At 40.0% G+C, this 16,274-nt stretch overlaps 1 protein-coding gene across 3 annotated transcripts in view; it reads right to left on the bottom strand.

Annotated features, from left to right (window-relative positions):
* Positions 1-16,274, bottom strand: part of SPECC1 (sperm antigen with calponin homology and coiled-coil domains 1) — a 251,247-nt gene that overhangs the window by 40,172 nt on the left and 194,801 nt on the right. For all 3 annotated transcript variants that reach the window (XM_072138379.1, XM_072138380.1, XM_072138381.1), the window contains one exon: positions 11,946-12,102. In XM_072138379.1, coding sequence (XP_071994480.1) covers positions 11,946-12,102 — 157 coding nt within the window. The remainder of the gene's footprint in view (positions 1-11,945; positions 12,103-16,274) is intronic.

The raw sequence follows: 16,274 nt of genomic DNA, 5'->3' as shown, positions 1-16,274 counted from the left end.
CTTCCAGTCTCTTGCACAGTTCTGTGATACTGGTGGGTTTCTTTACCATAACTTTATCATCAAGGATTTTCAAGAGTTATTTTATTGGGTTTAGATCAGGACTCTGGGCTGGCCAATTCATTGTTTTAGTGTTTTCACTGCTTTACCCATTTTGCTTTGTGACAGGGGGCATTGTACTGCATGACAATTGCTGGCTGATTGAGTAATGTACACAAGGAAAGAAGCATGTGTTGTTAAAGAAGGTTCTAACACACATTTTTATTCACATTCCCCAAACCATGTCACTTCCTCAACTACCTCTCACTGACTTCTATACACACTATGGGGGAGATTTATCATTAGTCCTATGTAGCTTCTTGGCGTATAATTGTCACAATTTTTTGCGCAAACACCGTTTTTGCAGGTTTTTTTAGCAAGAAAAAAAACACAACTCCAAAGTCACCTAGTCCCAGGTCAACATCTGCAATGAGTTTGTATGTTCTCTCTGTGTTTCCGTGGGTTTCCTCCGGGTCCTCCGGTTTTCTCCCACACTCCAAAAACATACTGGTAGGTTGTTTAGATTGTGAGCCCCAAGTGGACAGGGATCAATTTGTCATGCTTTGTGCAGCGCTCCGTAATCTGTGTGCACTATATAAATAAGGAATTATTATTATTTTTATTATTAAGTCATGCAATGGCGAAGAAAATACACCACATCGTGTGCAACACCACATTTATCAACTGAGAATTTTCAAAAGAATGCAAATTTAATTGCAAAACTATACCACATAGGAGGTGGTGTATGGGGATCCATTGCTACTACAGGGGGAAGTTTTAGCTTAATTTTAATGTTTTTGCTCAATTTTATGTTTGAGGATTTTTCTGAGAATTTCCTGTGCAAAAACATAGCATATCAGAAATAGAGCACATGTTAAACATACATGCGACTGGTGCAGTCTATTCACATAGAGAACACACAGCTGATAACACTGCACATACACTGGACTATAAATCAGACTGTTGGAAACCTGCCAGTCTAACACAATGCTCAAAATCCTGCCTAATGATAAATCTCCTCCTGTGAGTTCAGTTTTTCTGCAGTTTGTTGACTAATATAATGATTCCCATCAGATCCAGATAAATAAAACTTGCTCTCATCAATAAAATGAACTGTGGACCACTTCTCTGTCCACACAACATGCACTTCCCAGGAAAGGGGAGTCTAGCCAATTCATTCTTTCTGCTAATGAGAGGTTTGGTCAGTGCAGTGTGGGCTTTCAGTCTAAATGCTTTTAAATGTCGAGACACGTTATGATGATCTTTACCCTATACAGTGCTGAACTAGTGAACAATCCACCTGCAGTGTTAAAACGATTATCCCTGGAGAGTCTACGCATTATCCTGTCCTCTCTTGCATTTGTCTTATAAGCCTAACTAACATTCTTGGAGACTTATATGAGTTTGTGATGTTCTAAAGATACAATATTCTAGAAATCACACACTTGGAATGACCAATTTCTCTTGCTATGGTTGATAGGGTCACCCCTTTGGCCTTCATCTGGACAAACTGCTGCCAGAGGGTTTCAGTCACTTTGGGATGGCACAGCATGTTTGCAAAGTCATTGAAAATGGGAAAGTTAGATAGCAAGGTAAATAGGATTTGTCAAATAGTTAAGGAAATTAGCAGCAGGTGCTTGCAGGTATCTCTAGTTCTCTAATATTGATCTGCGATCTTTTACAATGATCTAATTTACATTTTTACTCTGTGCCTTAGAATATATACTGTATTCAACTTATGAAATAATATTAAAATACAGGCTGTCCCAGGGTTACATACAAGATAGGGACTGTAGGTTTGTTCTTAAGTTGAGTTTGTATGTAAGTCGGAACTGTATACTTTATCATTGTAACCCCAGCCAAATTATTTTTGGTCTCTGTAACAATTGGATTGTAAAAATGTTTGATTGTCATTAGAACCAGGATTAACAATAAAGCTTCATTGCAGACGCCTGTGATAACTGTTACAGCTGATTATTGTAGCCTAAGACTAAAGTACAGTAAATTACCAATATCCAGAGGTCCGTTTGTAACTAGTGGTCGTATGTAAGTCAGGTGTTCTTAAGTAGGGGACCGCCTGTACTGCTGTTTTGCTCATGTTAGTATATATTCTCATATAGAATTACACAATGACCTTGATATTCTGGAAATTACGTTCTCTAATTTTGATCTGCAGTGTATATACACACTAGCTGTAGTACCCAACGTTGCTTACCTCTTACCTATAATAAAATGGAATGGGGAATTATTGGTCTGTAATTGCCAATATATAAAACCCCGCAAAATTAGTATACACAAAAGGAACCTGTCAGTTAATTAATAACCCCCAAATATATTTTTTAAAAACCAATAGTAGAAAAGCAGGGGTTAGGAGGTAAGATTTTTCATTACGGAGACTTCGACCGGAATCTGGGATTCTGGAAATCATGCAAATATGTTTTCCCGGATGGGATAAGGAAGACATTGCCTCTTAGCTACATTGTAAGGCAGATGTACTAGATTAACAGACGTAGGAAAAAAGGATTCCGTGTCCAGCTTCATCCAAGATAATCCACACTTTTATTAGGGCATAATTGTTAAAATTCCAGAGTGTTACATGGCCAACATGTTTCAAGCGGGCAGACCGCTCTTAATCAAGCCATGATTAAGAGCGGTCTGCCCGCTTGAAACATGTTGGCCATGTAACACTCTGGAATTTTAACAATTATGCCCTAATAAAAGTGTGGATTATCTTGGATGAAGCTGGACACGGAATCCTTTTTTCCTACGTCTGTTAACTTGTTGCAGCCCTTGCAGTGGGGCAGTCCGTGCTTCATTGGATTCTCCTGTTTGGCGTGAGGTGAGCTGGACTCTTTCAACTTTTCCAGATGTACTAGATTGGCTTTCATCCCGCATCATGTCATTAGGCTTCCGGAAAGTAATCCTTTTTTTATGTTGCCTGCCTTACAGTGTAGCTAAGAGGCTAGCTTTTCATGGAAAACATATTTGCTTTTTAGAAAGCAATGCAATTGCAACACCCTCGCCGATGCAAGGCAGAGCTGTGTTTGCAAATACGTCCCACCATGTAGCTTGCAGCCTGTGTACGGTCTGATTACCCTCACAGCATGTCACTACATAACACTAGATAACACAGATGAACTCTGCAGTGGTAGATCCTGCATGGTAAGGCAGGAGTTAATTGCTTTATGTGATGTAAAATGTGTCATCCAATCACATGTCTTATCCTAATGTATTGTAAGCTGGGATGTAATTGGAGGAGTAACCACCACATGACCAAGAGCTGAGAGAAAGTGATGGTTGGAGATTTCCAACAGTCAGTTCAGTCAGAGAAGTGAGTCTGACAGGATTCAGTCAGAAAGACTAGCCAGTCAGACCAAGCAGTGAGTTAGACAGAGAGATAGGAAAGGGGTATCATCCTACCTTCAAGGGTGATACCTGAAGCACTCCAGGACGAGCTGAAGCTTCCTATTAGGACACAGCTACCTCCCAGCCTGCCCTCTGCATCCAGGCTGGCAATCTACCTCCTGTGGCTCCCTCCAAGTACATCTCAGCAATCCACTACTCTGTTAAAGGCACGTTGCTGCGGTTCCTGTCGGTTCCAATAAAGAACTGTAAGTTGTTTTTGTTCAACCTCTGCCTCCGTCTGGTCCCTGCTACTACAACTACCATCATCACAGGCACCCTGTCCACCACACAGAGACTTATACTCTAGACACCAAAGGGTTGCCCCAGGGAGATCCGCTATAGCAGCCTCTCCCTCATCATTTCTTGCCAACACCACCCTGCTGGAGACCTGCCAGGCTGTAGGACAGCCCTCCGGTTCCCCATTCCAAGCACCGTGACACTAGCGTGCCTAGGCCGCAACCGCCAGCCACTCAGATACTGCGGGCCCCGGCTGACTCCAGGCCCCGAGAAAAGGCTAGGCCCCGGTGGGGGATGTTGCACAATCATACCTAAATTGTTCCTCTTCATGCCTATACACTTTCACATTCTGTTCCCAAAGTTATCTTACCATGTTTGCAAATCACCCTATGTGAATCTGATCTGTATCTTTCTCAGTGCCCCTCCCTCAGAAATTCCCTTCAGCAAGTCACAAACAGCCAATGTTTGTATAAACTTCCTCATCCCCCCTCCCTCAGGAATTACCTTCAGCAAGTCACACACAGCCACCGTTTCTCTTAAGTCCCACATCCCCCTCCCTCAGGAATGTGCAAAATTTTGTGATTGTAAATGCAATGGTCCCTACATACATACACACACATGCATATACCCAGCTTTATATTATATATATTCATGTACTTTACATGGATCGCAGGAACACATGTCCCTTACCCGTGCCCCAGCTATTGCTTCCATAGATCTATTTTTCCTAAGGTGTTAAACATTGCAAAGTCATATATTGCCCTAATAAATATTCATTGCCTTTGCTTGTATAAAAAGTAGCATTTTCCTGGAGCAGGCATTAATAAAGATTTGATTAGATATTCACCTAAACAAGACACTGACTGATCTAATTAGAGGAAGACAAAGATAAAATGATCTTTTCAATAAGCATTATCTCGTCTGGAGAAAGTGCTAGGAAAGAGAATTAGAGAGATAAAAAGGAATATGTCATCAACAAAGAAGGATATTGGATATAGTATTAAATACACTAAATACTACATGTATGAAATATATGGGAAGACCGTAGCAGTTTTCTAAAAACTAGGAAAAAAACAACTCTGCAGTAACTTGAGGCTTCAAAATTGGAATTTGTACCTATAAAAGGTGAAGGTGAGCCCCTGCTCTTGTAGTGCAAATGGAGGGTGAAACTTGGAAAAGGGCAAATTGGGACACTAAACCACCGATCTATAAGGACATGTGGGTGGTTTAGTGTCCCACAAATTGCTATGACAGGTCTTCTTTAAAGCAATACATACATAAACACTTTGGGGAAGATTTGCCAATGGCAACCAATCATAGTATATAAGGCTGGAAAAAGACGCAAGTCCAACCTTTAAGAATTAAATAAATGTTTTATCCCCATAACCCGTGATATTTTTTCTCCACAGAAAGTCATCCAGGCCTCTCTTGAACATGTACAAAGTATCCGCCATAACAACCTCCTGCGGCAGAGAGTTCCATAGTCTCACTGCTCTTACAGTAAAGAACCTTTGTCTATGGTGATGGTAGAATCGCCTCTCCTCTAGGCGTAGAGGATGCCCCCTTGTCCTGGTCACAGGCCTAGGTATAAAAACATCTTTGGAGAGATCCTTGTACTGTCCATTCAGGTATTTGTACATTGTAATGAGGTCTCCCCTCAATCGTCTTTTTTCTAAACTGAATAATCCCAAATTTTGTAAACTGTCAGTGTATTCTAATCCCTCCATTCCCCTAATAATCTTGGTTGCTCTCCTCTGCACCCGTTCCAGCTCTACTATATCCTTTTTATACACTGGTGCCCAAAACTGTACACAATGGGGCAGATTTATCAGAATATTTCTAGTTTCCCATGGCAACCAATTACAGCTCAGCTTCCATTTTACCAGTTCTCATGAATATTTTAAAGGGGAGCTGTGATTGGTTGCCATGGGCAACTAGAAATATTCTGACTTTCAGACAGCTTGATAAATCTGCCCCAATATTCCATGTGTGGTCTAACCAGGGATTTGTATAAGGGCAAAACTATGTCTTTATCATGCGAATCTATTCCTCTCTTGATACATCCCACAATTTTATATGCTTTAGCAGCAGCCGCCTGGCTCTGGTCACTAAAATTAAGTTTACCATCCACCAATACCCCCAAGTCCTTTTCAGCTCCAGTTTTACTAAGTAATTGACCATTCAGAACATAATTACACTTTTTGCTTCCATGGACCAAGTGCATAACTACATTTATCTACATTAAACCTCATCAACCATTTCTCTGCCCACTCCTCAAGCTTCCACAAATCCCTCTGTAATGCTAAACTATCAACCTCAGTATTTATTACTTTACACAGCTTAGTATCATCTGCAAATATTGAAACTTGACTGTGTAAACCCACTACAAGGTCATTAATAAAAATATTAAAAAGAAGTGGCCCCAATACTGACCCCTGTGGCACTCCACTGGTAACGTAAACCCAATCTGAGAATGTGCCATTAATGACGACCCTTTGTTTTCTATCACTAAGCCAATTACTTACCCAAATACACAAATTTTCTCCTATTCCCAGCAGTCTCATTTTATATACCAACCTTTTATGGGGCTCGGTGTCAAATGCCTTTGAAAAGTCCAGATATACAACATCCACAGAGTCCCACAGATCCAGTCTTGAACTTACCTCCTCGTAGAAACCAATCAGATTAGTCTGACAGGACCGATCTCTCATAAACCCATGCTGACGCTGGGTTATAAGGTTGTGCACAGTGAGATACTCCAGGATAGCATCTCTAACAAGCCCCTCGAATATTTTGCCCACCACAGCAGTTAGACTCACGGGTCTGTAGTTTCCAGGATCGCTATTTGATCCTTTTTTGTATATTGGTATTACATTTGCTATGCGCCAGTCCTGTGGAACATAACCAGTCCTCAGTGAATCTTCAAATATTAAAAATAACGGTCTGTCTATCACCGTACATAGTTCATTCAGAACCCGGGGGTGTATGCCATATGGCCCCGGTGATTTATCTATCTTAGTGGTTGCGAGGCGGCGCCGTACCTCTTCCGGTTAAACTGTTGACATTCCAAAAAGAATTTACATTATTCCTCATTGTGTCTTCCACCAGGGGATTTTCCTGGGTAAAGACAGTTGAGAAGGCGACATTTAGTAGATTGGCCCTTTCCTCATCTCCTTCCACCATGACCCCCTGAATCAGAGCTCTGCTTTCATTTTCCCATATCTATTTATAAAATTAAAGGTGAGCTCTGATTGGTTTCCATGGGCAACTCCAACAGATTTAACCTCAAAAGCTTGATGATAAATCTCCATATTGAAGAAATATATTTATATCAGAATCCATTTAGAATATCCCTTCATAATATTACATTTCGCAGATTTTTCTTTTTAATGTACTTAACGCCAATATGGCGGTAAATATTTTACAGCATTCGCAATGTTTTCACTAAATACAGAATGACAATGAGCAAAATTAATAAGCATCCTTGCTAGATAATACAAAGAACAGAAGGAAGGATCTTAAAAATGTTTCCCTGACGTCACAATTGTTGGGATAGAGGGAAGTTCAAGCACAACTCATTGAGTTTAGAGGTGCTTCAAGTCCAATGATCCCCAGGGAGGAAATGGCCGCACACAAAACAAGCGCCATTATTTATCTGACAAGGTCAGGAGTACGTACAGGAGAAAATAGGAGCTTCATGTCAGTCCCTCACCCACATTGCTTAAGAACGGAGCAGAATGGAAGGAAGTGTATACCAGCATTCTTACATTCCTTCAATCCCCTGGTGCGCCATCGACAGCTGTCCATATGGATGAAGTGATTCTGTATTTCCCTCAAGGAAGGAAGTAGTACAGTGTTAAAGTAACATCAATGTCAAGGAGCAGAGAGTGGGGCCCAGTGAACTACTAAGTTACATGTTGTTTTTTAAAATGCATTCAAACCAAAGCCCAACCCCTGTGACTACCCCAGGATTTTGTCAGGATGCAAGAGTAAGTTACAACACACATTATATTGTAACGCAAATGCTTAGAAAAGGCAGAGAGGCATTTTTGCACTGCAGGTGTCATGGGGTTTTACAATCTGTCTTTAGTGAAAATTAGGTCCCTGGTGACATGTTCCCTTTAAAAAAAAAAACAGCTACTTCTTTTTTTGCCTTCTTTTCTACAATTAGGCAATTCATTTAACTTTCCCTTTGACTGCAGAGGTGGGTAGTAGGAAATCTTTGCTGAGTGCCACTAATTTAATACCATTCATCTACCAAAATAAAGGCTACAAACAAGGCCCTGCAATGGGATGTCCTCAATGTTACTGGAATATTTTTTTACTCTGGCTAGACATGGCTATAATGTTGTTATTTGCTCTATAGAATATGTGTATAATAGAAAGCCACTACTGAGTAATTCAGGCCAGGAAACACAAGGGTGTTATTACACATATGTCATGTCTGATTGGGTATTTTTGTTGATCTAAAATTGTAAATGGCTAGTCGTGGTTTTGCACCTGAGGAGTAAACCTGACGTGATATTTAGCCAAATGTGTTGAAAAATATTGACATACTTTTACTTCGAGGGGTTGTCCAGCTTAGAAAAAAAAATCATATTAAAAAGGTAAGAATCCAGCCCTCTACCCCCTATTTCTGTTGCAGTTCTGTAGTTTACAAAATCACAATAATGATGTGACCTGAAATATGAAATTCTTATCTTTAAAACAACACCAATATCATGTTTCTAGGTAGTGTAGAACCCAAGTGGCACCCATTTCAGGAATATGGCCTGCATTAGAGCTCACAAATGGTGAGATTACTAAAGTCATTATTGAGAATAAAGCTCACCTAAACTTTCAGCAAATTTTGTTTTTGGAAAAGTTTCTGGACGTGTGACTTGTGATTCTGGTCTAAAATCTCACACCTCTCTAGTTTCCCAGCAAAGACCTGATCTGTGACTCTAATCTGACACTTTAGTGAGGTTCCATCTTTTTGCTAGTAAGACAAAATTTTGCAGAAAGAAGAGAGTGAAAGGAAGAATTATAAGAGAAGGGAATACGATAGGAGCCATAGTAGGTGGGCAAGGAAGCAGTTTGCTTTGATGAGGTTCACAAGACAAATTTTAAATTGAGAAATGTTTGGGGGGAATTCATCATTACCTTGCAACAGTTTTTAGACTGCCTTTGGAGCTCGGCTATTCGATAGATTTATTAAAGTGGCTTTGTCTGTTTGATTTGTCTACTGATGGTGTGTATTGTTTTTGGTGTGTTCACAACTTTAAAAAAAAGTTGGGCACCACAAAAACATTTTTTTTAAAGGCTACAAATACTCACCTCCACTCCTCTAACATTGTTCCCGGGGCTGTCCGTCGCTAGTCTTGACACATCGGGATAACCTAGAAAAGAAACTTATAATTAGCAGCACGGAGCACAGGGACAAGACGTCCGGTGCTCCGGGCTGTTAATTATGCACGATCCCGCACCTGCCTCTCCCATGCTGGGAGCATGGATGAAGGAGGTGATGTCACCTCACGTGAGAGGTGTGAATTCATGCTTCTCGCTTGACATCACCTCCCTTTCCCAGCATTGCAGAGGGAGGTGGCGAGGGCAAGGCCTTTATATCCAGCCTTGTAGTTTGTGACGAACAATAAACTTGTTGCAACGTGTTATTATATCCAACCAGTGTTAAATTTCCTGTGTGACTCTTTGACAGTAAAAATTTGCAAAAATGTGTCATTATCATGATGCCAAAAAGCCAAAAACAGATGGTAAATCTCCCTCATTGATCATAGTAGAATATTTCTGAGTTTTTGAGAGAAATTCTCTTCTTTATCTTAACATTAAGTGCAGCTTACTTAGTGGTGTTACCATCTAGCGAGTAAATAAGATGGCAGGAAAATATCAGTTATCACTACTATAACATTTGCTTTATAGAAATTAATCATCTAATAAGAAATCAATATAGCGTCTGCAAGAAATGAACAATGACGAGTAACATGCAGAGTGGAAAGCGAGCAGGCAACAGAGCAACATTCATTAAAGGGAAGGGGTCAATATCTGTTCTTTTGTAATTTCTCTCATTTATTACATGGCCCTTGGAGGATTGAAGATGATGTGGAACACGTGAAGTTAATTGAAATAAATGAATGAATGACAAGAAGCCATTTGAGCTGATGTGGAAAACAATGTGCCAGATCCCAGGAGCCTTTTGTACTATATCAATGTTATCGCTCTTAATGGTACTTGATGTAAAAAAAAAAAAAAAAAAAACAGAAGTTACAGGGAGATAATGACACCCATTTTACCATTTATTTGTGCTAATATTATTCCGTTATTGCCACTTTTTTAGCACTTTGAGGTCGTCGCTCATCAATCTGCACTGTAATTAAGCTAAACTCTTTTTTTTTAGTATGAATTTTATTATACATTTTTTCAATAAGATGTTTTAATCTACTCAGTGCTATCAATCTGTTATGGCAAGAAAATACTGGCTCAAATAAAGGAGTTTATAAAGGTGTACAGATGCTTTATGGCTTTATAGATTTTTCCACATGTGAATAAACCATTAAAATTGGTTTTATACATAAGTGTGATTAGAAGTGTCCTTCCTTACCCTTTTACTAGGTTTAAAGTCACCTGCTTTTATCCCATTAAACCACATAGAATTCTCTTTATTAAGTGAAATTTCAACCATTTACCTGTAAAAAAATTTCCTCCAAGCAAGGCCAGCGCCAGCACTGTGCATACATGGCCAAGTGCCGGGGCCCAGGGCTGCTGGGGGGCCTACATAAGGCTGTACATAAGGAATCCATGGGGGTGAGGCGGGCTGTATCTAATAAATACATAGGAGTAAGAGGGGCTTTATAAAAAAATAACTATGAGGGGGTTGTTTTGGATGATAAACTAGGGAATTATTTTAGGTAACAGGAGACTGTTTTAGTTTCTGAATTTTTAATGCTGCCACATGTGAGGCTCTGTCGCCAAGGGGCCTACTGAAGCCTGGAGCTGACAAAGTCACACACAAATGAGCAGAGAAGAATCATCATTTTTGCATGAGATTAGTCAAGTTTAGAGGTATACAGGGAGCATCGCTTCAGATGGCCTTATCTTCAGTACTGTAGTACCCATACATAATTTTGGTTTTTATATTTAAAAATCTTGCTGGGGAATGGAGCATATCCAACCAGGGAGACCTTGGGGTACATTTATCAGGATTTCCATGCCGTTAAACTGGTGTAAAAGCCCTGATAACATCACAATTGCTCGTGAACCACCAGTAACGGCGATTATTTCCCCCTTCACAAGGGGGCATGGAGGGGGTATGTACAGTCTATGTACAGTCATTATTTTGACAAAGTGAATAGTAAAGGACTGAATAATAGTAATTGAATAATAGAGGATTGCAACAATGCAGAGTTCTAGATGCTCCACACTTAAAAAAAAAACAACTGGACTCCAGATTCAAAAAAAAGGTAAAGCTGGAGAATTGTAGATTGATCCTAACCAAGAAAGAGGACCTGAGCTGCTGAAAAGATTTTGATAAGTCAGGTTGGATAAGACTTCAAAGGAAAGTTGACAGTACAATACAACAGCTGAAATCTAATGATGAATTTCCGATTCCCTGGACTAATGCTGCCTGGACTGTAGCCGTAGAAACTCATGTAAAAATTGAAAGCAGATCCCGTCACCATAGATAAAACTTCTTTTATTTAATACATGATAAAAAACAGACTAGTTGATATCGTCACCCATAGTAGTTATAGTAGTCGCCCTTTTTTTAACCTAATACCGAATAAAAGAGGAAGTTTTATCTACAATCCTGGGATCTGCTTTTAGTTTTTACATAGATAAAGCTGCCTATGTTTCGTCTAAGTTGTATTACCAAAACATAAAACAGAATTGAAACATATAAGCAGGGGCATAACTAGAAGCTGATGGGCCCCAGTGCAAAGTCTGTGCCAGGGCCCCGACTATAATGTATGGTTTATAGTAATAGTCTTCTCATATGGGAAAGTGACACCATAAGGGCCCCCTAAACCTCTTGGGACCGGGTGCGACCACAACCTCAGCACCCCCTCAAGTTACGCCCCTGCGTATAAGTTATTTACTACTAGGAGCAACGTATCCAGGACCCAGTATCCTTCTCACAAGAACTGTGTAGCTTTGCCCTCTCCCAATGTTCTTTTAAAGCTGTCCCAGGATTTCCATTTTGCTGTTCCATTACGGAAACAGAAGAACTGGAGACGAGCTGATGGAACCGTCCTATTATATGTATGTGACCTTACCTGAGTTTACTCTGAGGTGATAGAGAATCCAAGGCAAAGGGTGAAGAATTTCTTGATCCAAAGCTTAAAGATGTATGAGTATTAAGCGATTCCAGGGAAGGACTCTTACGCGGAAACCGATCCGGAGTCATGTCTTCTCTTTGTCCTTTCAGTTTGTCTGAAGATATAAATAAAAACATTACTTAAGACACCAAAAATGGCAAGTAAACCATAATATATACAATGCTGATCAGGTTAGAGTAGATGTATATTGCTGCTGACTTCGACAATTGGAGGAATCAAAGTAATGGACTAAAGTGTTCTCCATGGTTTTCTCTATACATGAAGTAGAAGGGCAGAGGTGAGAAGTCAAAAATCACATTCTTATGCATAAAACACTGCTTAATTGCTCAATTTGGAAAAATATACCCTAGATGAAAGCAATGCCGTGAGGCTATACAGAGCCAAATCACAGCAGGACACTGAAGAAAGTACAGATTGTACAGATTTATTATTACACCAAAACACCACTGCAATAACGTCAAAGATCAAGACTAAAAAAAAAAAAGAAATTTCTAAGAAGAAATAGATATCAAGTGAACAAAGTTACTAAGAACTAAATAATCAGCAATAAATTCCTTAAAAAAGTAGTATAATAGTTATAACAATAACCAAACAAATGTACAAACTTTTCCCTCGTTTCAGGAAATCCTCCAAATATGAAAAAAATCTATCTCCTCCCTAATACACAATTACACATTAATAAAAAGAGAAAGGACAGGAAAGAGTCATGAATTGGGAACAGTCATGCATCTTGTGACATTATCTGTAAATATTTCCAGATAATTGCACAATAAGGATTTAGAAAAATAGCTGCAATGACCGTAATAGGAGGTAACTACATTCTAATTAGAGACACAAGTGTAAAGGGCCCCTGTGGCGATGGTGGAGATAATCTATGACATCATCTATTGTCAGTAGTGATGTAATGATGGGTCAGTGTTATCTATATAGAGGTCATTGTACAGGGGAGGAGGAGGAGATAAGCTGTGACATCTATTGTCAGTAGTGATGTATTGATGGGTCAGTGTTATCTATATAGAGGTCATTGTACAGGGAGGAGGAGATAAGCTGTGACATCATCTATTGTCAGTAGTGATGTAATGATGGGTCAGTGTTATCTATATAGAGGTCATTGTATAGGGAGGGGGGAGGAGATAAGCTGTGACATCATCTATTGTCAGTAGTGATGTAATGATGGGTCAGTGTTATCTATATAGAGGTCATTGTACAGGGAGAGGGAGGAGATAAGCTGTGACATCATCTATTGTCAGTAGTGATGTAATGATGGGTCAGTGTTATCTATATAGAGGTCATTGTACAGGGAGGGGGAGGAGATAAGCTGTGACATCATTTATTGTCAGTAGTGATGTAATGATGGGTCAGTGTTATCTATACAGAGGCCATTGTACAGGAGGAGGAGGAGATAAGCTGTGACATCATCTATTGTCAGTAGTGATGTAATGATGGGTCAGTGTTATCTATATAGAGGTCATTGTACAGGGAGAGGGAGGAGATAAGCTGTGACATCATCTATTGTCAGTAGTGATGTAATGATGGGTCAGTGTTATCTATATAGAGGTCATTGTACAGGGAGAGGGAGGAGATAAGCTGTGACATCATCTATTGTCAGTAGTGATGTAATGATGGGTCAGTGTTATCTATATAGAGGTCATTGTACAGGGAGGAGGAGATAAGCTGTGACATCATCTATTGTCAGTAGTAATGTAATGATGGGTCAGTGTTATCTATATAGAGGTCATTATACAGGGAGGGGGAGGAGATAAGCTGTGACATCATCTATTGTCAGTAGTGATGTAATGATGGGTCAGCGTTATCTATATAGAGGTCACTGTACAGGGAGAGGGAGGAGATACGCTGTGACATCATCTATTGTCAGTAGTGATGTAATGATGGGTCAGTGTTATCTATATAGAGGTCACTGTACAGGGAGAGGGAGGAGATAAGCTGTGACATCATCTATTGTCAGTAGTGATGTAATGATGGGTCAGCGTTATCTATATAGAGGTCATTGTACAGGGAGGGGGAGGAGATAAGCTGTGACATCATCTAGGGAGGAGGAGGAGATAGATGGTGTTTTCTATTTGATGTCCAAACTAGAGTGGAGTGAAAATAGAGGAGCAGCACTTCCTAGGGTGATGCCACACATGGCGTTTTGAACCCGTTTTTGGTCCGTTTTTAAGCAGTCCGTTAAAAAACGCATGCGTTTTGAAAACGCATCCATTTTTGACCAGTTTTAATTAAGATAATTGGTAAAACCTGTCAAAAATGGATGCGTTTTTAAAAAACACATGCGTTTTTAAAAAAGGGTTGCATTTTTTAACGGACTGCTTAAAAAAACTGACCAAAAACTGTTTCAAAACGCCATGTGTGGCATCACCCTTAATCATAAGTCCTCGCCCATTATGATCCACACCTGCTTTTGTCTTCAAAAACTGCATCAGAAAAACTGAACGTGTGTAAGCTCTGCATCTGATTTGCAGGTAAAAACTGTGTAATTCATAGATTTTCCATTTTTGTGCAGCAAAAGGTGGATCCCGTGATGGGACCCTTAACCTGTATTACGGTCTACTAAAAGGAACTATCCATGCTGGTGTTTGCACTAGGACAGACGTTTTGAGTCCTCAACAAACACAAGAGACGGCTCAGATTCCACAGCTGTGACCAAACCACTTAGAACTAGATTCAGGGTGACTTTTCCGAAGTTCCCAGCAGTTTTCCCATCCCTTACTTCTGTGTGAACACTGCAGCCTCTGTTTAGTGGATTACATCAGTGTTGTTTTAAATGGGAAGCGCACAAAGCCTCCCTTGTGTTCTCGGCCAAACGTTATTGGGACTCCAGTGGTTTCTATTATTATGCCCTACAGTTGGCAGTGAACGCTGGACACATATTATCAGCTGACATTTGTAAAGAAAATACACATTGCCCTGCACACCCCTCAAACCCGGCCAAGTGTACAGTGTAAATCACATTAACTACAACTGGTAGTGGTGAGAGTCATGTAATACTGGATCCAGATCTGAGAGGATATTAAACTACACCACATGTAAAACTGCACATAAAATATATTTTATTACACTATATGAATTATAATTCTGTACTTAAGCCCCTATTACAAGGATAATTTTGACCCAGGGACCCTAAAGGTTGCAAACAACTTCAATTCTACTTGCTACATGATACAGATGTATAAGAGAATGCACTAGAGGCTCAGGGGCGTAACTACAAGGGTAGAAGCCAAAGTAGCTGCTATGGGGCCCGCTTTGTCAGGGGGCCCTGGCATCAGGGGTATTAGATGTGTATTGGGTGTGTATATGCTGTATGTGTGTGAGTGGGGGTGTATATACTGTATGTGTGTGTTAATGCTGTATGTCTGTATATGGTATTGAATGTATATGTGTATTTTCTCTATATGTGTGTAGATGTGATGTGTATTTGCTGTGTGTGTATATGCTGCATGGGTCAGTATGGTACTGTATGTATTTGTGTATATACTGTATGTATGTATATATGGTGTGCTTATACTATATGTGTGTATTTAAGTATATGCATGGCTTCTGTATATATGAGTGTATAAATGTGTGTGATTTTAAGGGGGAAGGGAGGCCCCATTGGGAATAATCAAAGGGCAGAAAAAAGGACTAGTGGGGGTTTGTGCAGAAGAAGAAAGGTGACTGGTTCCCTTTAAAAAAAAAATCCTTAATTCAAAAGTCATTGTCCCGGAATTATTGACTTTCCGACATTTGTCATTTTTTTTTTTTTGCTTTGCCTGTTCCACCCTATTTCTGAAGTGTTGGTCTACAATATTGGTTCTTTTTTCAACACTCACACATTTTTTTTGGGGGGGGGGGGAGGGAGGGGGCAAACAATTTGGCTGCAGCTTTGGCTCAACACTTTTCCTGCCCTTCTAGTTTCCAATGATTCATTTTTTGGCTGCAAAAATCTGGTCTATGGAGTTCTATTTCACCTTCATGAATGTGGAGTTAGTTCAGACCATTTTCAGGTGTACGCCAATTCATTAATCCCCTGCGCCAAAATCTCGCATCCCAGTCTATAACACTGCATGATTTGCATGCACGAAAACACAGGCCCTGCACCAAAATTGATGAATGGCCCCGCCATATATATCAATTAGCTTATAATTAAACCTTGTAGGTTCTCTCAGGTGTGTCTATTTTTCCACCCCTTGGATAGCAATGAGCTAGTTCACATACATTGTTGGAGTCCATATCTGCTGAATATTTGGACAAAAACAGTGGGGTAGAGAG

This window comes from Engystomops pustulosus, chromosome 2 (assembly GCF_040894005.1).
Source record: "Engystomops pustulosus chromosome 2, aEngPut4.maternal, whole genome shotgun sequence".
Classification (NCBI taxonomy): Eukaryota; Metazoa; Chordata; class Amphibia; order Anura; family Leptodactylidae; genus Engystomops; species Engystomops pustulosus.
The sequence above is the reverse complement of the archived record's forward strand: the minus strand, read 5'-3'. Positions and strand labels throughout refer to the sequence as shown.